Source organism: Bos taurus, chromosome 3 (assembly GCF_002263795.3).
Source record: "Bos taurus isolate L1 Dominette 01449 registration number 42190680 breed Hereford chromosome 3, ARS-UCD2.0, whole genome shotgun sequence".
In the NCBI taxonomy this organism is placed as follows: Eukaryota; Metazoa; Chordata; class Mammalia; order Artiodactyla; family Bovidae; genus Bos; species Bos taurus.
In genome coordinates, this window is record NC_037330.1 from 103,974,193 (window position 1) to 104,000,934 (window position 26,742).

At 36.8% G+C, this 26,742-nt stretch overlaps 1 protein-coding gene across 7 annotated transcripts in view; it reads left to right on the forward strand.

Annotated features, from left to right (window-relative positions):
• The window catches only part of FOXJ3 (forkhead box J3), a 125,320-nt gene that overhangs the window by 94,049 nt on the left and 4,529 nt on the right, over positions 1–26,742 (forward strand). For all 7 annotated transcript variants that reach the window (XM_005204917.4, XM_059885181.1, XM_059885180.1 and 4 more), the window contains 5 exons: positions 9,903–10,031; positions 13,315–13,489; positions 15,597–16,022; positions 17,254–17,355; positions 17,710–17,901. In XM_005204917.4, coding sequence (XP_005204974.1) covers positions 9,903–10,031; positions 13,315–13,489; positions 15,597–16,022; positions 17,254–17,355; positions 17,710–17,901 — 1,024 coding nt within the window. The remainder of the gene's footprint in view (positions 1–9,902; positions 10,032–13,314; positions 13,490–15,596; positions 16,023–17,253; positions 17,356–17,709; positions 17,902–26,742) is intronic.

The window sequence follows — 26,742 nt, forward strand, 5'->3', positions numbered from 1 at the left end:
AGAGGAGAGTGAAAAAACTCACTTGAAACTCAACAATAAAGAAACTAAGATCATGGCATCTGGTTCCATCACTTCATGGCAAATAGATGGGGGGAAACTGGAAGCAGTGACAGATTGTATTTTGGGGAACTCCAAAATCACTGCAGATGGTGACTGCAGACATGAAATTAAGGACACTTGCCCTGTCTTGAGAAAGAAAAACGGAACTGGAGGAATCAAGCTCCTTGACTCAGATTATACTACAAAGTTAATTAATCAAAATAATATTGTACTGGGACAAAAATAGAAATATAGATCAATGGAATAGGATAGAAAACCCAGAAATAAACCTTTGCACCTGTGGTCAATTAATCTATGACAGAGGAGGCAAGACTATACAACAAACAAATGGTGCTGGGGAAACTGGACAGCTACATGTAAAACAATGAAATTAGATCATTTTTTAACTCCATACAGAAAAATAAGCTCAAAATGGATTAAACACCTATTTGTAAGACTGGATGCTATAAAATTAGAGGAAAACATAGGCAGAACACTCTCTGACATAAATCACAGCAATATATTTTTCATTCCATCTCCCAGTATAATGGAAATAAAAACAAAAGGAAACAAATGGGACCTACTTACACTCAGGAGCTTTTGCACAGCAAACAATAAATAAACCGTAAAGACAACCCACAGATTGGGAGAAAATATTTGCAAATGATGTGACAGATAAGGGATTAGTCTCCAAAATTTACAAAGAGCTCATGACACTCAACAGCATCAAAACAACCCACTCAAAAAATGGACAGAAGACCTAAATAGACATTTCTCCAAAGAAGGCATACAGATGGACATTAGGCACATGAAAAGATGTTCAACGTTGCTAATTACTAGAGAAATGTGAATCAGAACTACAATGAGATATCACTTCACACCATCAAAATTTCACAAACAGTAATTGCTGGAGAAGGGTAGAGAGAAGGGAACTCTTGTACACTGATGGTGGGAATGTAAATTTGTACAGCTACTATGGAGAAAAGTATAGAGGTTCCTTAAAAACTGAAAATAGAGCCACCATGTGACCCTGCAATCCCACTCCTAGGCATATATCTGGAGAAGAATGTGATCCAAAAGGATACATGCACCCCAGTGTTCGTTCATTGACTGTTTACAATAGCCAAAACCTGGAAGCAACCTAAATGTCCATTGACAGAGGAATGGATAAAGAAGATGTGGTATGTATATACAGTGAAATACTACTCAGTTGTAAAAAAGAATGAAATAATGCCATTTGCAGCAACATGGGTGGACCTAGAAGTTATCGTGCCAAGTGAAGTAAGTCAGAAAGTTCTAGACAAGAATCCTATGATATCACTTACATGTGGAGTCTAAGATACGACATAAATGAACGTATTTGAAACAGACTGACAAATGTGAAAAAGTTATGGTTACCGAAGTGAAAAGAGAGTGGGGAAGGGATAAAACAAGAGTTTTGAATTAGCAGATATACACTTCTATATATAAAGTAAATAAACAACAAGATCTTACTGTAAAGCTCGGCGAACTATATTCAATACCCTATAGTAAAGTATAATGAAAAAGAATGTGAAGAAGCATATATGTGTGTGTGTGTATAACAATCACTTTGCTGCACACCAGAAACTAATACAACATTGAAAATTAAATAACTTCAATTTTTTTAAAATGCTAAAATTGTCAGACGGGATGGAAATACAAAAATTAAACTATGTTCTACTTATACAAGATAAATTGTAAAAGAAAGAAGACACGTCACTAAAAACAAAGATTTATTTTTGGAAAAGGACCATTTCAGTAATTAACTGTAACACTACTAAATTTGCATATGCTTAATAACAGCCTCAGAACCTGGCAGGACTGAAAGAAGAAACGGATGGATCTTTGACCAGTGAGGTGGGTTTTAACATGTCTCTGCTGCTGCTGCTTAGTTGCTTCAGTTGTGTCCAATTCTGTGCGACCCTATAGACGGCAGCCCATCAGGCTCCTCTGTCCTTGGTATTCTCCAGGAATCTCCAAGAATACTGGAGTGGGTTGCCATTTCCTTCTCCAATGCATGAAAGTGAAAGTGAAGTTGCTCAGTTGTGTCCAACTCTTAGTGACCCCATGGACTGCAGCCTTACCAAGGTCCTCCATCCATGGGATTTTCCAGGCAAGAGTACTGGAGTGGGTTGCGATTTCCTTCTCCATAACATGTCTCTAGAAATCATAAAACAGCAGATCAATACCAAAACACAAAAATCAGACAAATCCTATTCAAGATATTTAAAAGAATTGAACTACAAAATTAGGAAATTTGACTCAACTGATATATAGAATGTCTTATCCAACGGTTGTAGAATAGACTTTTTTTTAACGTATGCATGGAATAATTACCAAAATTGATCATGTTATACTGACTTGTGCTAGAGCATTAAAGTGATTCTCAGCAAATTTCAGAAACCAACAACATACAGTGAGTATTTTCAAATGCAGTGGAGTTAAAGGTAGAGATAATAGCAAGGACGTAATGAGAAAATCACCCAAAGTTTGCAAAATAAGCAATATAGTTACACAACCCGTGGATCAAGGAAGAGTCATTACAGAAATTAGAAAATAGTTGGATTGATGAAAAACAGAAATATGAAATATCAAAGCCTGTAGAGCACAAAATACTAGCCTCAATTGCATGTAGTAGAATACAATAAAGATGGAATGTTAACAGTTTAAGCATCTAGAAAAAGAAGAGCAAAATAAATTCTAAGGAGGAGGACATAAAAATAGAGGTCAGTGAAATAGAAAGCAGGTGTACTGAAGCCTGAGTCAACAAACAGACATTCACTTCTTTATAAAAGATTAATAAAGTAGATAATTTGTTTCTAGCCAAGGTGGAAGAGCAGGGTCTAGACTTAATTTGTTACTTCAGACAACTGAAAAAATAGACAATGTATATCAAACAATGGTTTTCAGGAGATTGGGTCTTAAAGACAGTTATCCCCTGAGAAATGGTGAACAAAGTGAGTCCTGTGGTTGTACTTACTAGATTACTGCCTGGAGAAAGTTTCCAGGACACAAACTGGAACTAGAACCAGGAGAACTTGGTGGCTGGCGTTGCCAGGGCGGCATGTCAGAGGAGAGAGCTGCACAGAGAGGAATTTCAGAGTTACACAGAGGGTTCCTCTTGAGTCTTCCGGACTGTCGCCTACCAGGCTCCACAGTCCATGGAAGTTTTCCAGGCAAGAGTACTGGAGTGAGTTGCCATTTCCTTCTCCAGGGGATCTTCCCAACCCAGGGATTGAACTTGGGTCTCGGGTCTCCCACATTGCGGGCAGACGCTTTACTGTCTGAGCCACCAGGGAAGCCCTATTAACTGGGTATTTGAAGGTAATTATTGAGACTGAGGAAAGAACCACCTGAAAGTATTGGTGTCGGCAGTCATTGACATTCAATGGGCCAGAAGTAATTACTGTTCCCACCACAGTGAGATGCTTTGTAATTCAGTCTTTTGCCCTCGTAATGGAACAAAATTGGCCCTAGTTTAAAATACTGATCTGGTCCTACTTATACACTTTAAAAGAAAAACCCAGAAGGCTCAAACTGTTTTAAAGTAATAGCCTTTTTCAAATTAATTTTTTTTTTTTCCAAATACAATTCAAAGCCCATAAATTCACCCTTTTAAAGTTTACGGTCAGTGGTTTTTGGTATATCCATAAGGTTGTACGACCATTAATTATCATCTAGTTCCAGAACATTTTCATTACTCCCAAAAGAAAATTCCATACCCCTTATCATTCATTTCCCATCTCCTCCATCCCCTGGTAACCATTAATATATCTTCTAAAACTGTATTTGCATATTCTGGACCTTTCATATAAGTGGAATTGCAGAATATATGGCCTTTTATGTCCAACTTCTTTCACTAAATACATTTTCAGAGTTCATCCATGATATAGCTTGTAACCATATTTCATTCCTGTTGTCAGATAATTTAACTTTGTCCCAGAATAAAGCCCAAGAACATTTATAGGAATATAAAAATATAGCACTTAATAATGTAAATTCACAGTAGTCCAGCATTCAATAAAAAGGCCGTCAAAAAAGCAGTAAAAAACAGTCCATAATGAGAATTACCAGTCACTCAGAACTGACCCAGAAATGTCACGCATGATAGAACTAGTAGAAGAGAACGTTAAACCAGTTACAACGAGCCAAGACGTGCACTAACCTAAAAGTGTCCGTCAGCAGATGAATGGATAAAGAAAATGTGGTACGTAATTTATAATGGAATAATGCTCAGCCATGAGACAGAAATCCTGCTATTGGTGACAAAATGGATGGACCTTGAAGGCTTATGCTTAGTGAAATAAGTCAGGTAGAGAAAGAAAATACTATATGATGATATTACTTGTATGTGGAGTCTTGAAAGGCCAGACTCAGAAAAACAGAATAGAATGGTGGTTACTGTGGGCCTAGGGGGTGGGGAGAAATGGGGATATGGTCACAGGGAGTTTTTTTTTTTGTTATAAGATGATAAAGTTTTAGAAATCTAATATATAGCTTTGTGATTACATGCATGGTAATACAGCACTGTTATATACAGAAAAGTTTCTGGGAAATTAGATCTTAAATGTTCTTGCCATTAAAAGGAATGATGATCCTGTGAGGTGATGGAGTTGTTAGCTAACGTTGTGATGGTAGTGATTTTGTAATATATATCAAACTACACCTTAAACTTACACAATGTCATATGTCAGTTATATCTCAATAAAGCCTGAGGCTAGGAGTTAGTGGGAACTGTTATTATATTTTATGGAAGTTCAGGTTGAATATGTATATAGACACTTGGAAGACATTTTAAAAACCCAAATCAAAATCTTTAGGGATAAAATTTATGTTTAGGGAAAAATTATGTTTGAGTTGAAAAATAAGCTAGATGGGAGACCTCCCTGGTGGTCCAGTCATTATGACTGGAGTCATAACACAGAGTATTAACTGAAGTTATGACCCGGAGTCAATCTGTTTAAGAGATAACTATGTAAAGCAAAAATTCCAAAAACAAATTGTGGATTTGTAACACATAAAAGTAAAATATATGACAGTCATAGTGTTCAGGCAAGGAGAGTAGAAATTAGTTACGAAAAAAGAAAAAGTTTAAAATTCAGGAAGTCAGAAGTAAAGCTGTCACTCACAGATGACATGATTGTTCATACGGAAAACTCAAAAGAATCTATAGATAAACTGTTAGAATTAAAAAATGAATTTACAAAAGTGTCAATATTAGATCATTGTTGGATTTTGTAAGTCATTCGTATTTCTTTGTATTAGCCATAGACAGAAAACAAAATTTGGAAGATAATGCTTACATTAGCATTCAAAAGCATCAGGTATAGAGATACCTTGTTTTATTGTGCTTTGCTGTATTACCCTGGCCAGATACTGCACTTTTTACAAATTGAAGTTTTCTGGCAACACTGTGTTGTCAGCTGATGGTTAGTTTTTTTTTGTTTTTGTTTGAGCTAATAAAGTACTTTTAAATTAAGGTATGTACATTGTTCCTTTAGACATAATGCTGTTAACACACTTCATAGAATTAGTACAGTGTAAACATGACTTTTTTATGTACTAGGAAGCCAAAAAAATCGTGTGACTCACTTTATTTTGATACTTTCTTCATTGCAGTGGTCTGAAACCAAGCCCACAATATCTCAGATATCTAGGATTGAATGCAAGACAAAAAAAACTATAAAGAATTCCTAAGAGAATAAAGGGTATAAATTAGTAGATATGTAGTTTTTGTAAAGAAGATTATTGTAAAGAAGTCAGTAGATTTAATATCCGAGTCAAAATTCCACAATGCTTTTTTTAGGAAAAGGAAGTTAGTAGAAAATGAACAGCTAATTTTGAAATATAAATGAGACTCCAGATGGGACACAGTAATTGAAGAAAATATTGAAGATAAAGGTAAAAGAGGATTTATACTTCCAGATATCAAGAGTAAAGCTATAATAATTGAAAGTGTAATATTAGCATAAGAACAGACAGACAGACTTATGGAACAGAGTTCAGTGATGTCTTTCAACAAATGATGCTGAATCAGTAGTAAAGTGAGATTTTTTGTTCACAAAAATCAATTTCAGATGGATCAGAGACCTTAATATAAAGTTCTCAATTGTGTGAAAAAAACCCCAAATTTTTAAAAATGGAATGAAAGAAGTAATAAAGATTAAGAGCTGATACTAATGCTGTATGAAACAAAGCTTATGTAATCCTTGAGCTAAATTTGCTGCAAAAGGATAGAAAAGGATATATACATAGTATGAAACTAATCATTAATGGTAGCTGTCTGTATAAAGGTTACCTGTAACAGGAGATAATGTGGATAACTAATGACTGGCTGGTGAATGATGATTGGGGGAGTTTATGAGCAGGCCTTTGGTGTGCCAGTATGTTCTATGTCAGTAGTTCTGTGATCTGTGGACACCTGACTAACAAGTACTCTTTTTGGGATTCCATGAGAATACTAAAATATTACTTGCCTTTTTCTTTGTTTTTGTGTTTTCATGGATGTAGCAGGAGCAATACAGGTAAACATCAGCGCAAGGCAAGGCAGTACTGACTGTGCTAGTACTCACTGTATTCTTCACAGCCACACACCCTTCAGATTGTGGGGGGACATAACGTTTTACCTCAGAATATCCTTGGTGATGCAGGAAAAATAATTTTATTAAAGTATGACCTTTGAGTACATATCTTTTTAAGAGTGTGCAGTGAAGCTGCAGTCCATGGGGTCACTAAGAGTCGGACACGACTGAGTGACTTCACTTTCACTTTTCACTTTCATGCATTGGAGAAGGAAATGGCAACCCACTCCAGTGTTCTTGCCTAGAGAATCCCAGGGACGGGGGAGCCTGGTGGGCTGCCGTCTATGGGGTCGCACAGAGTCGGACACGACTGAAGCGACTTAGCAGCAGCAGCAGCAGCAGCAGTGAAGTGAGAAGTATGCGTAAAACACGGTGTGATGGCTTCAAGGAAGAGCATTCATGTTGAACTAGCTGCTCTGTTAATGGAGATGTGATTTTACTTGAAAGACCAACTGACACTATTACTCAGATTTGAGTACTTGGCAGATATTTTCTTGAAAATGAATAAGCCTCTCACTTCAAGGAAAACAATTAACAGTGTCTCTTGCCAATAGTAAAAGTTGAGCTTTTAAGCAAAACACATAAGTTTGGAAAACTTGTATCCACTGCAGTGAGTCTGATAACTTCACAGTCTTTTCCAGTGAGATTATTGGTGATGTTAACAAGTGTGATGTTTTGAAATACGTCAGTATTTGGAAGATCTGCAAAGCTTCGTGAACAGTATTTTTCAAATGATCAATGTATAGTGTTATAAAATCATAAATGATGCATTCAGAATACAAAGTGGAAAGTGGATTATAATGCAGAAGAGTATGATAATTTATTCATGTGGTTTCAGGTTCTCCATTGCAACTAATCTTTTAAAAATCGCCATTTGTTGTATTTTAGTGTCGTATCAAAAAAGACTAAAGTTATCTGAAAAAGCTATTAAAATATTCTTCCCTTTTCCATATGTGTGTGTGTGTGATGCCGGGTTTTCTTCCTATCCTTCCACCTGAACAACATATTGCAACAAATGGAACGTAGAAGCAGATATGAGAATCTAGCTGTTCTCCCTTTAAGCCAGGGTTTGAGATTTACAAAAATGTGAAACAGTGACACCCTTCTAATTTTACTTATTTATTGAGAGAAAAATTTTTTATGTTATATTATATAGTTGAGTTTGTGATTATTATTTTTAGATAAATAAATACTTAAAATTGTTCATTTCTGATACGCCAGTTATTGATAAATGTATCAAAAACTTGTTGACTGCTTAATTTTTAAGACTGTAAAATGCTTCTATGATCAGAGTTTGAGAACTGTTGATTACGTGAGTATGATTCTATGAATATGCCCATTTTTTAATTAACAAACTATAATTTGTATATTTACTCTATGTTACATTTTAGTAAATCTTATCTTCCTTAGTTGTGAGGATTTGTCTAAGATGATGGGAAGTATTTCTGGCTTGAGTAATAGGTAACAGCATAGACAGGAGAGAATGAGCAGCCAACAGAAGGACTATAGAAAGGATGGTTATAATTTGTTGATATTTTATTGTTTAAGAGCCTGTAAGGTTGATTTTTTTTTAAAAATGAAATGTATACTGGAAATACCAGAAAAATCTTTGCCATAGTTTTATTTCCTCTCATTTTCCCTTATCCACTTTAATTAGTTCGTAGACATATAATTATTCCTAGCTGATGTGAAGGTGAGACAGTTTGGTTTTACCTGAAATATAGAGGCATATATGCCTCACTTCCCTGGTAGCTCAGCTGGTAGGAAATCCACCTGCAATGCAGGAGACCCCAGTTCAATCTCTGGGTCAGGAAGATCCCCTGGAGAAGGGATAGGCTACCCACTTAAGTTTTCTTGGGCTTCCCTGGTGGCTCATAAGGTAAAGAATCCACTTGCATTGTGGGAGACCTGGGTTCAGTCCCTGGGTTGGAAAGATCCCATGGAGAAGGGAACAGCTACCCACTCCAGTATTCTTGCCTGAAGAATTCCAGGGACAGAGGAACCTGGCAGGCTACAATCCATGGGGTCACAAAGAGTCGGACATGACTGAACAACCTTCACTTTCAGCTTTTGACAGATGAACATTGGGCTTGACCCCATTTTTAGTTTAGACAGAAGAGCGGTGATAGATCAATTGGTCATTAAATTCAGCAAGTATTATTATTTGTATACTGAGTAGAGAGCATAAGTGTAATGCTTACACTTATTTTGGGGGGAACTCAAGTTGCTAACAGTCTACTGTTGGAGAAACATTTGGGGAAGTGGCTAAGACTCTGAACTCCCAATACCAGGGGCCCAGATTTGGTCTGTGATCAGGGAACTAGGTACCGCATGCCATGTTAAAGATTGAAGATCCTACATACTGCAGCTAAGACCCTGCGCAGCCAAATAAGTATATATATATATTTTTCATTTAACAAGAATTAATTAGCCCATAAAATCAAATGAGGGCTTCCTAGGTGGCACTGGAGTTACTGCCTGCCAGTACAGGAGTAATGGTTCCCACGAAAGCAGGAGCACAGAAAGAAAAGTAGTAGCAGATGAATAGAACTTTAAAGGGTAGTTGGGCTAATTTCCTCTTTTAAAAATATCTTTTTGTTCTTATTTCTAATTAAAAATGATAATGCATATTATATACAGACTTAAGCATTGTAAAAACATATACCATCAGTGATGAAAGTCTTAAGGGATACCCAGCTGCCTACCAGTTAACCATCGGTAACAGTTTGATACATAGTTCTTTCATATCTAATGTACATGTTAGCATATTATTTTAAAATCAGATCACATATTTATTGATTGTGCAAATACGTTGGATAGTTAAGTTTCTGCTTTTCAATATTATAAACACCATGATGCCTAAATTCTGGTTTCTGTATTCTTTTTTTGATGCCTAAGATTTTGAAAGAAGGAAAGATCAGTTTTGCTTAAAGCTTGAGTGAAAATAAGTTTATGCATTATAGAAATATTTAACAATAAAAATCTATTATAATCCCCTTATTAAATGTTGATGAACTAATTGTACCATTTAGAAAGTTGAATTTATGTACCTCTAGATGGGACATATCCTTCAGTTTGAAAGTATTTTGTGGTGAACATGGAATTAGTGAGTATAGAGCACAGATCACACCAAAGGAAAGACCAGTAATATTTTGCCTTCCTTCCATAGTCCCGGTTAGTTGTATTTTTGTAGAGTTGTTTAAAATGTAATTTTTATAGTGGGAATTGCTCATTCAAATGTTGCTGTTCTTTTCATTGTAGGTAACATTGTACAACACTGATCAGGATGGTAGTGATAGCCCACGCAGTAGCCTTAACAACAGTCTCTCAGACCAGAGTTTGGCATCCGTTAATTTGAACAGTGTTGGAAGTGTGCATAGTTACACACCGGTAAGTCTTAGTGAAGTTAACTCCTTTGTTGAGTACTCATTTAGTGCTTAAAACTGAACAAAATGTAATTGATAATGCAAATAAAAAGTGAATATGTATATTTCTCATTGGTCAGTTCATGATCATTAGCTTAGATAAGTAAAACAGATTTTTATTATACCTTAGCAAGTTAGATACAAACATATTGTACTATGTTATATATTTTGGTCTACTTAATCTGTTCCATGTCCAAGTGAAAAACAATTGGAATAGGAAAAGAATTTTCACTTTACTTTTCTAAAGCTGTGTTTGATGGTATTTTATAGCCCTTGGTTAAAAGTGCTTAGAGGATATGTATATCACCTTGTTTCCCAGAAGTGGATCTGAGAATAGGATTCTACAAACCCCAAAAGTTAGGATGACCTGGTACCCAGTTGCTTACCAGTCTTGTATTTTTAGATTGGGTCTAGAAAACTAAGGTATGCTATAAAGGGACCTGTGTGAGTCTTCTTGTTCCTATGCTGACCCTTGTTATCTGATACTTCTTTTCAAGTCATCTTGAAACTATCTTCCCCAGTAGACAGAAGCCCAGGAGAGTCACACACCAGCCACACTGTTCATGGTACAAATTTGATCTCATCAAATCACTCTCTGTTCCAAGATGATAAATAGATAAAAGCCTACACAGGGAAAACGTAAAAGGGACAGAGGGGACCCGAATTTAAAAAATAAGAAGAGGGAAACAAAAACTTGTACAGTTCACATTGAATGTAGGAAAAAAGATGACTGAAAACCACTAACAGTGCTCTAGGGGAAAAATATTTTTCAAGAACGCAGAAAAAAACAGATAAAAGAATAACAATTATGTAAAAGAATGCAGTAGGTATGGAGAACTGCGAATTATAGGTGTCCCCAAATAGTTGGTACAGAGCAGTTTTCAAAAGAAATAAAGAATAAAAGGGTTAATGAGCTCTAAGAAAAGTAAATGGAAAAAACTATCTAGACACATCATGACAAATTTTTAAATGAAGTAATCATAGATACTCTAGCAAAAGAAATAAGGTGCATTCAGAGAAACACAAATCATACTTTTCTTCCATAATACTAAATGCCAAAAGATAATGGAACACTTTTATACAGAGTGTTGAGGGTATAGATTGAGAATTACAAATACTATGCCCACCAAATTGTCATTCAGTTGTGAAGTCAAAAAAAGACATTAATTCTTTAATACAGAGTTTGGAAAGCATCCTACCCTTGTTTTCATGCACGCTTCCTGAAAAAAAGTTACATATTTAGCTGATTGGGTGGTGAATTAACTCAGTAATGATGAAGTCATGATAGAAAAGGACTAGTATTGATTGGGAGCATTGACGCAAACTCAGCAAAGATTTAATAATTTTAAGTTGTTTTAAAATAATTAGAGTAGACAATTGTGAAATGGAATCAAAGAACACAGAATTCGGTATTACAGAATATAAGAAGAAAAAGAAGCCTTTATAGAAACAGGTGACAGAAGTGGGAGCAGACAGGTCTGTTATTCCAGTACATGTAAGAGGGTTAAACTCCCCTGTTAAAAACTAGACATTGTAGACCACTTTTTTTTTCTCCTTCATTTAATAAGATAATCAGTCATCAAGAGCTCCTAAAGCAACAATACAATGTGAGCTTCTGGTTGGGCTTATCACGTATCCATAGATTGAGCCTTTAAGGACACAGTAAGGCTAAATGCACTGTGACAGTTTTGTTACTTATGCATACTGTATAAGCCAGATCACTATGGTGTCAGCTCCCTGGGTCCCACAGGATGACACTAAACCAAAGGAACCAGATGAGAAACCGTGCAAGTGATGGGTGCCTGTTGTGGAGGAGTAAATTCCATTCTGTACCTAAATTGTTACACAACTTGCAGCTGTACCTTAGAAAGTACCCCTCCCCCCCACCCCCATTTGGGAACAAGGAGGTAGATGAGAAACCATCTCTTGGCAGATTCCTGCAAGTTAGAGAGATGGACTGCTTTCCTTCAAGTAGAAAAATGGATGAAAAATATCAGATAATAATTTGCTGCTTGTAAGGCCACTCATCATCCCTTGTTCTGGGGTAATCACAGGATTTTCAAAGGCCTAGATTATTCTGCCATTGAGACTCGCTTACATGGCCTGTGTGGAGACAACGTTTAACGTCACCAGAGTGCCAGTTGGTGAAGCCATTGCCCTACACAAAATTCGTATTTTTTCAGGTTATTGTAGACTCCTTGTGAGTATCATTTTGAAAGGCTCTATAAACTTACGGTCACTGAAAGTGAAAGTTGCTCAGTCGTATCTGACGCTTTGCGACCTCATGGACAGTATGTAGCCCACAGGCTCCTCTGTCCATGGGATTCTCCAGGCAAGAACACTGGAGTGGGTTGCCATTCCATTCTCCAGGGGATCTTCCTGACCCAGGGATCAAACCCAGGTCTCCTGCATTGCAGGCAGATTCTTTACCATCTGAGCCACCAGGGAAGCCCACTTACAGTCACTGCTCATATCTTATTTAATTTTGCAAAACACTAAAACATATGGTAGTTTGTCACTGCTTGATATAATCTTTAAGAGATATTGCTGATCATGTTTCATTAATTTTATTTCTAGTTGTGCTATTTTCAGAGATAATTCTTACTTTAGTGTTCATGGTACTCTTTTTCCCTTTCAGAGCTCAAGGCCCTGATCTGTTTTTCTCAGCATCTCCTTTGTCTTTTATCCTTCACTTCTCATTTCCCCTAAGTTTCATTTAAAAAAGAAAAATTTACCTACAAATGAAGAGTTAGATGAATTGAAGTTCCTTGTTTCTTTGGGCAGTGTCATACAACCTGACTCAGCAATACTCACAGTATATTAAGTACTTAAAGGTTAATTGAATAAACAAATGAGAAATGTTAGTTTCAGAGTATAGTGCGTTTGAGATGAGATTGCTTCTGTGGAAATTGAGATGAAAATTTCACAGAAACTGGAAGAGTTCCAGGCTTGATTTATCACTTATTATGACCTTGGGAATCTCCTTTAATTCCTTTGAATACGTAACTCCTCCTGTGAAATGTGGAGATTGGATTAGATTTCTGTGATTCTTTAAGAGACAAGTTAATAATTTATGGTGTGCCCTTTATGTGTATACAATTTAATAGATGATAGGAAAGCCACAGACAGGGAAGTTAATTCCTTTGGATTCTATTTTCAGTTCTAGTATTTTTAGTTACATATTTTATGTAACAAATCAATTTTGATATAAAGCTACTAAATTAGTAGGTTTTTTCTTTTCCTGTTAGGTGACAAATCATCCAGAGCCAGTTCCTCAGTCATTAACGCCTCAACAGCAGCCACAGTACAACCTTCCAGAACGAGACAAACAGTTACTTTTCTCAGAATATAATTTTGAAGATCTCAGTGCCTCATTTCGGAGCCTTTATAAGTCAGTTTTTGAGCAGTCACTTAGTCAACAAGGTGAGTTTTAATACTTCTTTGTTAATATTTTATTGAAATTTTTTAAAGAATTATTTTCAGATAACACTGTTATTTTTCCTTAATCTTAGAACATTACCATCATGATAAGGATTGAATGCCTTTTGCGCCTTTACTATAGTCTGTATATATAAGAAATCTATCTTGTCATGCGTGCCTACCTCATTTGATTACTACTGATATCCTGGAGCACTGTGTTAAAGAATTCTGACACTGCATTTATGGCATATGGGAAGGCCTGTCATGATTAGTTAGTGATGTCTAGCATGTGAAATGTTTTGAGTGGTAAATGTGGCATCACAAGAGTAGATGTTCCTTGCTTTTCTGTCCTGACTGCTGTTACCAAAGAGATAGCTATTAGAGTATGGTAGCACCAAATCTGCGATTTCATGTATGACACTTACAAGTAAACATTGTAGTTGTCGTTATTTTGTACAACATACTTAAATCAGATTTCATGCTAAAAGAGATACTGGTTGAGATGCAGTATTATATTTCAAACAAATACTAGATTGTTGCATTATTGTTGGGGTTTCCCAGGTGCATTTATGTATTAATGTCCTGTCAGCTGCTGGTTTAATCAGAGTCATATGATAGAATCAAGATGTCTCATTATTCGCCCATAGAACACCAGTCAGAAATTGTCGGGAACTCAAACATCGAAGCATTGCTTTGTTTGGCAGGTTAACTGTATTCCAGGTCAGAGAGTATACCTGTTCACAGCAGTAGACAAAATAGACAAAAATCCCTTCCTTTACATTTTAATACATATCACTGACAAATATGAAAGTTAATGTTATACATAAATATTACATATATTGGTGAGTATCCGTAGTTTGTATAGGAAGTTAGTTTTCTGGTTAAAGTAAGAGTCACGTGTTTTCTCAAATTTTATATTAAAATTTTTTTCCTATATAAGTACCAAAATAAAAAAACCCATGTAAGACTTTGCTAAGCAGATCCAGCTTTGCTGATCTCAGTACAAAAATACTGGCTTTGAAATATCAGTGGTAAGTTTCTCATGTTTGAGCCCAAGATGGCTAGAATCCTTACGACTAAGCAAAACAAACGAACAAACAACCAGCCATCTCTACTGCTCTGTTTCATTACTTTTATGGAACATTCTTGAGACAGACACAGTTTAGTGGCTTGTAATCCTAGCAACAACTCTTACGAAGCACGTACCATTGTCATCCTATTTATAATTGAGGTGATTGTGACTTGACGAGGTTAATAATGCTCCAGAGTTACAAGTGTATAAATTGTAGTGCAGAGATTTTAATTATTCTTTTCTGGCATTAAGAAATATGTAATCTTAACCCTTAAACTGCCATATTGGACTTAAAGTTTTTGGAGTAGTCAGAGAAAGAGATCAGAAATCAGTGAGCTTTATTTCTACTCTCCTCTTTTGCCGAAGGTCTTCAGACCTGTAGAGAGCCATCTTGAATGTGACTCAATACCTCTTCCTCTTTTCCCTTAACATTTAGTCATCTTCCAAGGGGCTTCCTTGGTGGTTCAGTCAGTAAAGAATCCGCCTGCAGTGCTGGAGACCTGGATCCCTGGGTTAGGAAGATCCTCTGGAGGAGGGCATGGCAACCCACTCCAATATTCTTGCCTGGAGAATCCCCATGGACAGAGCAGCCTAGAGGGCTGCAGTCCGTGGGGTTGTAAAGAGTCGGACATGACTAGTGACTAAGGACAGCACAGCACATCTTTCAAGACAACCCAGATATTGCCTTTTCAAGGAGGGCTTCTTTGTATTTCGATGCCCCTTACTAGGTAGAACAGGGAAGAAGAGATTCTGTATTCCCTCTGATTACTTTTGCTTTAGTACTTACAATGTTGACAAAATCTCCTCAAGTGTTTGTCTCTTCCCCTTGACCATGAACTATTGAGGACAGAGAATGATGTTTCTTCTCGGTAACCCCAGAGCCCAGGGTATGGTGGATATTACATCAGCATTTGTTCAACTGAACCAGAATTGCTTCCTGACAGCATATACTTTTGCTCTGTAAATAATTTTGCAAATGTCTGTCATAAAATACAACTGAAATCTGACCATCACTGATCTTGCTCTCTCTGTTCTCAGGTTTGATGAACATCCCTTCCGAATCTTCCCAGCAGTCCCACACTTCTTGTTCGTATCAGCACTCTCCCAGCAGTACAGTGAGCTCTCACCCACACAGCAACCAAAGCAGCCTGACCAACAGTCACGGCAGTGGCCTCAACACCACGGGCAGTAATTCGGTTGCACAGGTCTCACTGTCACATCCCCAGATGCACACACAGCCGTCTCCACATCCATCCCATCGACCGCATGGTTTACCGCAGCATCCACAGCGTCCCCAGCACCCAGCACCACACCCACAGCAACACAACCAGCTCCAGTCACCTCACCCCCAACACCCCTCTCCACACCAACACATACAGCACCATCCGAACCACCAGCATCAGACGCATCAGACATTGACACATCAGGCGCCTCCACCCCCACAACAGGTATCCTGTAATTCTGGTAAGTTTTTGTCTTCTGACTTGTGTTTGGCTGTGAATTCCAATCTTTTATCTGGGGCTTGTATATATTTTCTGTCTGTACTCATCTGTCTTCTTTTATGTTTCCTTGCTGTGGTCCTGTAGTTGTAAATCGTTTAATCCATAGATTAAACTGGATTATTGTCTTGATTACAGTTTATTAGTATAACATAAGCAAACTCAGCAACCCTTGCAGGTTTTGGTTTTTAACTCTTGTCCTTCTGGAAAATGAGCATTTTAAAGAAGAATGTAATGCACAGTCTGTCTGCAATCTGTTGTGATTCAGTGTGGTATAGAATAAAGAGTATAGATTTGTGTCTGAAAGACCTGCATTTCAATCCTCATTATGACTCTTAGATCTTTGGTGCAGTAGCTCTTTTAGTCTTGTTATTTTTTTATCTATAAAAATAAAACAGCCCTGGTATACAGTGCTGTTATGAGGATCACATTGGGAATACAGATATAAAATGCCTAGTCTGGCATGTGTGCTTAGTCACTCAGTCATGTCCAACTGAGCGATGCTGTGGACCATAGCCTGCCAGGTTCCTCTGTCTGTGGAATTCTCCAGGCAAGAATACTGGAGTGAGTAGCCATTCCCTTCTCCAGGGGATGTTCCCAACCCAGGGATCCAATCCTGGTCTCTTGGATTCCAGGCAGATTCTTGACTGCCTGAGCCACCAGGGAGGTCTAGTACTTTGTGTTTATGTATTTGGTGAATGTTCCTACTTTTTCTTTCTTCGCATATTCCTGCCAAGTGTTTCCTTTAGAATGATAGATTCATACCCTGAATTTTTTTTTTTTTTTAAGTCTGCTGCTCATAAGATAGGTCTTGATGGTTTCTGGTGAGATGTTTAACTGACATAGCTCACAGACCAGGCAGTCTCTGCATTGCAGAACTCCAAAGGGTGCTATGGACTTCTGCAAGGTGAATGGGGCCTCTTGGAATTTTGCAGAATACAACTGGGTTCAATTCTTAGATACATCACAGTGGCCTTGTTAAGTTATGTCACCTCTAGGTTCAATTTCATTTATTTGTAAAGTGCAAAGAAATAATACCTTTCCTTCCTGTCTCACAGAACAGATTGCCCAACACAAGATATAGTGGGTTTGAATCCATTTGTAAAACTGGATTGGGATCATCCAATACCAGGAATAAGGCTAGCTCAAACTTTCGCTATCCAAGATTTATAATATTGTCAGTATTATTTTTATAGGTGTTTCAAGTGATTGGTATGCAACACTTGATATGCTCAAAGAAAGCTGTCGAATTGCCAGCAGTGTTAATTGGTCAGATGTAGACCTCTCACAGTTCCAAGGTGAGTATTGATTCCTTCTTCCTTATAACCAAATACACATGATCGTGTGTTTTTGAGTACACTGTAAGTTTCTTTGAAGTAAGCGTCTCCTTATGTAGTGTTTCTTTTACAGTTGGTAGTATGCTTAAAAACAACAATTTGTAAAATTCTTAATTAAGTCTTCTGGCCAGTTGATGTAGTAGATGGTCACAGACAAGAGATCTGAGGGAAATAAGAATCAGTCTTTGAATAATTTAGAAAATGTCATAAGCAAAAGATTACCAGTGAAAGTTTTGAGGGCTGGAAAAAAATTGCTGGTTTTTTTGCAATGTTTGCAGGACCATGCTAACAGTATTTTTAATGTTTTCCTCATAGGTTTGATGGAGAGTATGAGACAGGCAGATCTCAAGAACTGGTCTTTAGATCAGGTTCAATTTGCTGATCTCTGTTCTTCTCTTAATCAGTTCTTTACACAAACTGGCCTTATCCACTCACAGAGTAATGTTCAGCAGAATGTCTGTCATGGTGCCATGCATCCAACAAAACCTTCCCAGCACATTGGAACAGGTATGGCTTTAATTTTCTTCTTGATTTTCTCTTTTTCTCATTCATATTTAGTAACTATTTAGGGAAACTTGATATGTTGTTAATGATAGAAGTGATCCATTTATATCTTTTTATTTCTAAGAAATGAAATCAAGTAATTTAAGGTATATCTTAGAAAAAGTAAGATAAAAGAAACTATGTTTTTATCTCGTGATTTACTTGATTATTTTATTGTTTGTGGTCTTTAACCTTTCAAGTTACCAATCGAGAAAATGTCTTAAGGATATGTACATTTTAATTGTAATAAGAACATAGTTTTAAGGTGTTATCAATTTAAATTTGTAGAGACTTGCAATGAAAATCAACACATCTTTTATATCTTCTAAGAATGTTAAAATTAAAGTTAATTTATTTAAATAGTATATACATAATGGAAGTCTCATTTAAGTTTTACTCTGAACTCAAAATTTGTGCTCTGCATTTTTCATCTCACTTTCTTCTTTTATTCTTTCCCCTTATGGCCAATCTCATTTATTCTGTGAAATTGCGGTGCTTACACTTTTCTCAAATTTATATTCTGTTCTTTGTATCCAGGTTCTTTCTCTCTTCATCTTAATTTCTTGATGTCTTTTATCTCCAAGTTGACTTCTTTCCTGTTTGTTGTCTTGTTTTAAAACTTGATGCTGAAAAGCCCTCTCTTTCTATCCTGAGTTGCTTCATTCAGTTGTTATCCTAGCTTATTTCACGTACTTGATCTTTCCATATTCTCTAGAACCCTAGTCCTTTTTGTGAATCTTCATTTCTGTGTCTTTTTTTTTTTTTTCAGTTTATTTTTTAATTGAAGGGAATTGCTGTACAGAATTTTGTTGTTTTCTGTCGAACCTCAACATGAATCAGCCATAGGCATACATATATCCCCTCCCTCTTGAACCTCCCTCCCCATCCCACTCCTCTAGGTTGATACAGAGCGCCTGTTTGAGTTTCCTAAGACATAAGCAAATTCCCATTGGCTATCTGTTTTACATATGATAATGTAAGTTTCCGTGTTACTCTCTCCATACATCTCACCTTCTCCTTCCCTCTCCCCATGTACAAAAGTCTGTTGTTCTCTATGTCTGTTTCTCCATTGTTGCCCTGTAAATAAAGTCTTTGGTACCATTTTTCTAGATTCCATATATTTGCGTTAGTATATGATACTTATCTTTCTCTTTCTGACTTACTTCACTCTGTATAATAGGTTCCAGGTTCATCTACCTCATTAGAACTGACTCAAATGTGTTCCTTTTTATGGCTGAGTAATGTTACATTATTCAGTAATTAAGTCTACTGAAGCCACTTAGCAGCAGCAGCAGCAGCAGCAGCAGTGTTACATTGTGTATGTGTACCACAGCTCCTTTATCCATTCATCTGTCAGTGGACATCTAGGTTGCTTCCATGTTCTAGCTATTGTAAATAGTGCTGCAGTGAACACTGGGGTACATGTGTCTTTTTCAGTTTTGGCTTCTTCAGGGTGTATGCCTATGAGTGTGATTGCTAGGTCATATGGTCATTTTATGTATCTATACACATCACATTTATCTGTTCATCTGTTAATAAACACTTGGGTTGCTTCCATGTTTTAGCTATTGTAAATAGTGTTGTGTGAACATGAAAGTACAAATATTTTCTAGGGTCTGCTTTCAGTTATTTTGGGTATATACTCAGAAGTGGAAATGCTGGATCCTGTGCTAATTCTTATGTTTCATTTTCTGAGAAACCATCATCCTGTTTTTCATAGCAACTGTACCATTTTACATTCCCACTAACAGTCAGTAAGGGCTCTAGTTCGTCTACATCCTTGCCAACATTTGTTATTTTCTCTTTTTTTTTAATAGTAGCTATTTCAGTGGGTGTGTGGTGGAGTCTCATTATAGTTTTGATTTGTATGATTAATGATGTTGAGCATCTTTTCATCTTATTGGCCATTTTTTTATCTTCTTTGGGAAATGTTCTTTGCCCATTTTTTGATCAGGTTTGTTTTTTTGTTGCTGAGTTTTAGGAATTCTCTGTATTCGTGGATATTAACTCCTTATGAATTATAAGATTTACATATATTTTCTCCCATTCTTTTGTTTTCTTTTTTACTGTGTTGTTAGTGGGTTTTTTCTTTTGTTCTGTATACCTTCAGTATAATATCCAAGAAATCATTGTCAAATTCAATGTCATGAAGCTCTATTAAAAGAGTTTTAAAGTTTTAGGTCTCACATATAAGTCTAACCATTTTGAGTGAATTTTGTATATGGTTAATATAACAGCCCAATTTCATTCTTTTGTATGTGTGTATACAGTTTTCCTGTTACCATTTGTTGAAAAGACTGTCTTTTGCTCCATTGAATGGTCTTAACACCTTGTCAGAAATCATTCAACTAAATATATATGTGTTGCTGGATTTTTTATTCTGTTCCATTGGTCTTTATGCCAGTACATTGTCCAACTATGGTATCTTTGTAGTAAGTTTTGAAATAAATGTGATGGAACTCTGCTTAATGTTATGTGGCAGCCTGGATGGGAGGGGAGTTCAGGGGAGAATGGATACATGTATGTGTGTGGCTGAATCCCGTCACTGTTCATCTGAAACTATCACAACATTGTTAATCAGTTGTATTGCAATACAAAGTAAAAAGCTCAAAAACAACAGAAAAAGAAGTGTGAGTCTACCAGCTTTATTCTTCTTCTGGATAGTTCTGACTGTTCAAGGTCTTTTGAGATTCCATATGAATTTTAGGATGGGATTTTCTATTTCTACAAAGGTCATTGAGATTTTTTATATGGATTACATTGAATCTGTAGATTGCTTTAACATATTAAGTCTTGAAGTCCATGAACATGACGTGTGTGTCTATGTCATCTTTAATTTTTTTTCATCAGTGTGTTGTAGTTTTCATTGTACAAGTTTTTAATCTCTGTAAGTAAGTTAATTTATTCCTAAGTATTTTATTCTTTTTGATGTCACTGAAAATGGGATTTATTGTTATTTCCTTTTCAGATTGTTCATATATAGGAATCTGGTTGAATTTTTCATGTTGACTTTGTATCCTGCTATTTTGCTGAATTCATTTCTTATAACAGTTTTTTTGTGTGTAATCTTTAGGGATTTTTACACATGAAATTCTATCTGTGAACAGAGATAAATTTACTTCTTCCTTTTCTGTTTGGATGCCCTTTGTCTCTCTTTCTTGTCTAATTACTCTGGCTAGGATGTCCAGGACTGTGTTGAATAGAAGTGGTGAAAGTGGACATGTTTGCTTTGGCCTTAATAATAGTAGCGGAAAACTTTTCAGTCTTCTACTGTTGAATATGTTTGTTGTGGGATTTTCATACATGGCTTTTATTATGTTGAAGTGATTTCTTTCTATTCCTGATGTGTTGAGTGTTTTTATCATGAAAGGGCTTCCCTGGTGGCTCAGACAGTAAAGAATCTCCCTGCAATGCAGGAGATGTGGGTTTGATCCCTGGATTGGGAAGATCCAAGGAGAAGGGAATGACTACCCACTCTAGTATCCTTGCCTGGAGAACTCCATGCAAAGAGGAGCCTGGCAGACTACATCCCATGGGGTTTCAAAGAGTCAGACACAACTAAGCAACTAACACCTTCACACTTTTATCATAAAAGGTGTTGACTTTTGTCAAATGCTTTTTCTGCATCAGTTGAGATGATTGTGAGGGCTTTCCCCCCTTCATTCGGTTAATGTAGTTATATTACACTTATCGGTTTTAGTTCTTCTTCAAATATGTGGTAGAATTCACCCATGAAGCCATCAGACCCTGGGATTTTATTTGTACAGGTTTTGTTTTTTTTATGTATTGAATCTTCTTACTCATTATAGGTCTGTTCAGGTTTCTTCTTTTTTCATTATTCACTTTTTGTTGATTTTGTGTTTCTAGTAATTTGTCTGTTTCATCTAGGGTGTCCTGTTTGTTGGTATACAGTTATTAAAAGAGTTCTCATTCTTCTGATTTCCGTAGAATCAGTAGTAATGTTACTATTTTCAGTTCTCATGTTAATAATTTGGATCTTTCTTTCTTAGTCCATTTAGTTAAAGCGTTGTCAGCTTTTTAGTTTTTAATCTGAAGAACCACCTTCTGGTGTTAACAGATTTTTCTGCAATGTTTTACTGTTCTCTGTCTCATTTATCTCTGCTCTAACCTGTACTACTTCTTCTGTCTGCTGGCTTTGGGTTTGGTGTCTTCTTTTTGTAGGTCTGTTTTTTAATGTAAGTCTTTATAGCTATAAATTTCTGTCTTAAAACTGCTTTTGCAGTTTCCTATAAGTTTTGGTATGTTGTTTTTGTTTGTATTATCTCTTAAGTATATTCTGACTTTCCTTGTGACTTCTTTTTAATCCATTGGTTAAGTGTGTTATTTAATTTCCACAAATTGATAATTTTCCAGTTTTACTTCTGTTTTTGATTAATTTGTCCCACTGTGGTCAGAGAAGACACTTTGTATGGTATCTATCATTTAAAATCTATTGAGGGACTTCCCTGGTGGTCTAGTGGCTAAGACTCCACGCACTGTATACAGAGGGGCCCAAGTTCAATCCTTGGTCAGGGAACCCATATGCCACAACTAGGACTGAAGATCTTCCATGCAATAGCTAAGACCTGCTGCTGCTAAGTCGCTTCAGTCGTTTCCGACTGTGCGACCCCATAGACGGCAGCCCACCAGGCTCTGCCATCCCTGGGATTCTCTAGGCAAGAACACTGGAGTGGGTTGCCATTTCCTTCTCCAATGCATGAAAGTGAAAAGTGAAAGTGAAGTCGCTCAGTCGTGTCCGACTCTTAGTGACCCCATGGACTGCAGCCCACCAGGCTGCTCCGTCCATGGGGTTTTCCAGGCAAGAGTACTGGAGTTGAGTGCCATCTAGTTCAGCCAAATAAATAAATATTTTTTAGAAATCTGTTGAGACTTGATTTGTAGCCTAACATGGTTTATTCTGGAAAATAACTGATGCACTTGAGAAGAGTGTTTATGCTGTTATTGTTGGGTAGAATGTTCTATATATGTCTAGTAGATCTAGTTGGCTTATTGTGTTAAATCCTCTGTTTGCTTATCTTCTGTCTGGTTGTTCTATCTATTATTGAAATAATGGGTATTTAAGTCTCCAACTATAATTGTAGAGCTGTTTATTTCTCCTTTCAATTCTGTTGTGCTCCATGATTTTTGCAGCCTGTTATTAGGTGCATAAATGTACATAAACAATTATAAATGTTTATAATTGTTCTGTCTTCTTGCTATTTTGCACCTTTTGTTGATATATAATATCCTTTAGAGGGAGTAAGACTTTACAAGATATCTCTTATAACCTTTTTTGGTTTAAAGTCTTTTGTCCGTTATTAGTACAGCAGTCTCTGCTCTCCTTTGGTTGCTGTTTGCATGGAATATCTTTTCATCCTTTCACTTTCAATCTGTTTGTGTCTTTGGATCTCAAGTGAGTCTCTTATAGTCAGCATATGGTTGGATCATGTGTTCTTATCCATTCTGCCAGTCTCCATCTTTTGATTGAGAGGTTTGATCTGTTTATATTTAAAAGAATTATTGATAAGGAGTGACTTTTATGTTTTACTATTTCTTTGCTATTCCTTGTGGCTTTTTTTTGTCCCTTATTTCCTGCATTACTGTCGTCTTTTGTGTTTAGTTGATTTTTTGTAGTGAAATGTTTAAATTCCTTTCTCATTTCTTTTTGTGTATATTCTGTAGCTGTTTCTTTGTGGTTACCATGGCAACTGAGTTTAACATTCTAAAATTACAACACACTAATTTGAATTTATATCAGTGTAACTTCTGTAACATATGAAAACTCTGTTCCTTTTCATCTTCACCTCTGCCTCTGTTGGTTGTCAGTGTCTCAGAATTACATGATCCTACATTGTATGCCCAAAACATACACTGATAATTATTTTAAATGTGTTAGTCTCTTAAATTATGTATAAAACATGTGAAGCTGCAAGCCAAAGTTACAGTAATATGAACTTTTATACTAATAGCTTTTAGAAACATATTAGCATCTTAAATCATATATAGAACAAAAAGTGGAGTTAAAAATCATTGTTATGATAATACTGTCTCCATAATTGCCCATGTATTTACCTTTATTGAGATCTTTATTTTTTCTTATGGCTTTAAGTTACTATTTAGTGTCCTTTGATTTCTTCCTGCAAGACTCTCTTGACCACTATCTTCCAGGACAGGTCTAACAGTAACAAACTGCCTTAGCTTTTACTCATCTGGGAATGTCTTAATTTCTGCCTCACTATTGAAAGTACTCTTTTACCAGCTGTAGGATTCTTTGTTGACAGTTTTTTTTTTTGGTCTCTTTTGGCACTTTGAATAGATTGACCTTCTGGCCTCTGAAATTTCTGATGAGGAATATGCTTATTGTCTTAATTGAGGATCCCTTGTATGTGACAAGTCACTTCTTTCTTGCTGCTTTCAAAATTCTCTCTTTATCTTTGGCTTTTGAAAATGTGCTCACAATGTGTCTTGGTGTGGGTTCCTCTGACTTGATCTCACTTGGAGTTCATTGAACTTCCTGGATGTTTATATTCCTGTCTTCCATCAAATTTGGAAGGTTTTCACCTATAATGTGTTCAGATAGTCTTTCTACCCCCTTTTCTCTCTTCTTCTGGAACTCCCAGAATGCATAATTGGGCTGCTTGCTAGTGTCTGACAGGTCCCTTAGGCTCTGTTTGCTTTTCTTCAGTCTTTTTTCTTTCTGTTAATCTGTCTCAGTAATTTTCATTGTCCTATCCTCTCTTCAAGCCTGTTGATTGTTTTCCTGTGCCTACTCAGGTCTTCTTGAGTCCCATCCACTATTGTCCTGTCAGAGGGGCCAGGCATCTCTTATGGATTCTCTCTTGACTGAGATCCTGGATTATTTTCTTAAAACCCTTTGTTCCTAGACTTCTGTGGTCATTTCTTTTTGATCCTTGATCAAAAGGATCATTTGTTCTGGAACTGTTGTGTTCTGGTTTTTGTTGTTGCTCAGTCGTGTCTGACTCTTTGCAACCCCATGGACTGTGGTACACCAGACTTCTGTCCTTCACTGTCTCCCAGAGTTTGCTCAGACTCATATGTCCATTGAGTTAATGATGCCATCCAACCATCTCATCCTCTTTCACACCCTTCTCCTCCTGCCCTCAATCTTTTCAAATCTCAGGGTCTTTGAGTGGGCTCTTTGCATCAGGTGGCCAGAGTATTGAAACTTCACCATCAGTCCTTCCAATGAATATTCAGGACTGATTTCCTTTAGGATGGATTGGTTTGATCTCCTTGCAGCCCAAGGGACTCTCAAGAGTCTTTTCTAACACCACAGTTCAAAAGCATCTATTCTTCAGCACTCAGCTTTCTTTATAGTCCAGCTCTCACATCCGTACATGACTACTGGAAAAACCATAGCTTTGACTAGACGGACCTTTGTTGGCAAAGTAGTGTCTGTGCTTTTTAATGTGTCTAGGTTGGTCATAGCTTTTCTTCCAAAGAGCAAGTGTCTTTTAATTTCATGGCTGCAGTCACCATCTGCAGTGATTTTGGAGCCCAAGAAAACAAAGTCTGTCACTGTTTCCCCATCTATTTCCCATGAAGTGATGGGACTGGATGCCATGATCTTAGATTTTTATTTGTTCCCAATTACTCTCTGACCTTGTCTTCTTTTCCCTTCCCCTCCTGTCACACCCCTGCTTGTGCACTGCTGGCCTCCCTACTGTTACTTGAACACTCTGGACACACACCACCTACCTCAGGGCCTTCACACTTGCTCTTTCCTCTGTCTTGAGTGACTTCCCCAGATAGACACATGACTCAAGTTTTTCCCTAAAAAAGCACCTATTCAAGTGATGACTTCCCTGATCATCTTACTTAAATAACACCTACTGTTCAGCACTCCTTTTCCCTCTCCTTGCCTTATTTTTCTCCATAGTGTATATAATGTACTATTTATTTTCCTCCCTTCCTCCCATCTTCATCCTTCCCAATAATCTGAAAACAAGTTCCACAAAGGCTGGGAATTTTATTTTTCGTTTATTCTTATTAGCACAAATACTTCTTAAATGAATGAATGGTCATTCAACAAAAGTCTGCTTTCAAAAAACACGTTTTGTGATTAGATTTGTTGTTGAAATATAGTTGATTTGCAATAATAGCTTTAGGTGTGAAGTACAGTGTAGATTTTTAAATTCTTATGACTACATTCTAAATATTATAGGATCTCAGAAATCTTTAGAAGCTGCTTTATAAGTTAATTTCTTGCTTAGAAAGTCCAACTACGCTCTCATTGTTCAGTCTGTAATGAGAACATGGAGGTGGGGGGAGATGAGAAGTAATGAGAATCTCTACATGAAAATAAAAGTGTTAAGAATGTGACAGTTTCAAAAAGTTAAGGCCATTTGTTTAATTTGGGTGTCAGTTTATGCCCATCGTCTTGTTTATTTTCATGATTCTTCTCTAATTCTCACCTGTCTCCTCCTTTACTCAGAGGAGTGAAGCCCCGTAGCCTGATTCAACCTTAAGAAAGAACATGAGCCACAAATGTGAAGGCTGGTCAGCACTTGGCAGAACTTTTTCTCCTGCAAAAATATACTAGAGCTATAACTTCATATAACTTTTCTCTTCTTCTGAAGTCTTCCGTATGGCAGATTGGTCAAAGACCTCAGTTCTGACTTTAAACTTTTCTATAAAAAAGCATGTCATCTTGGGAGGCAGTAGCTGGAAGTCAGAAGTCTTGGGTTGTCTCCCTGGTTCTTTCCCATCTTCTCTCATCTCACTTCCTCACCTACATGAACAGAAATAGGGCTGGGTTAGATTATCTCTGAGACTGTCTCAAGC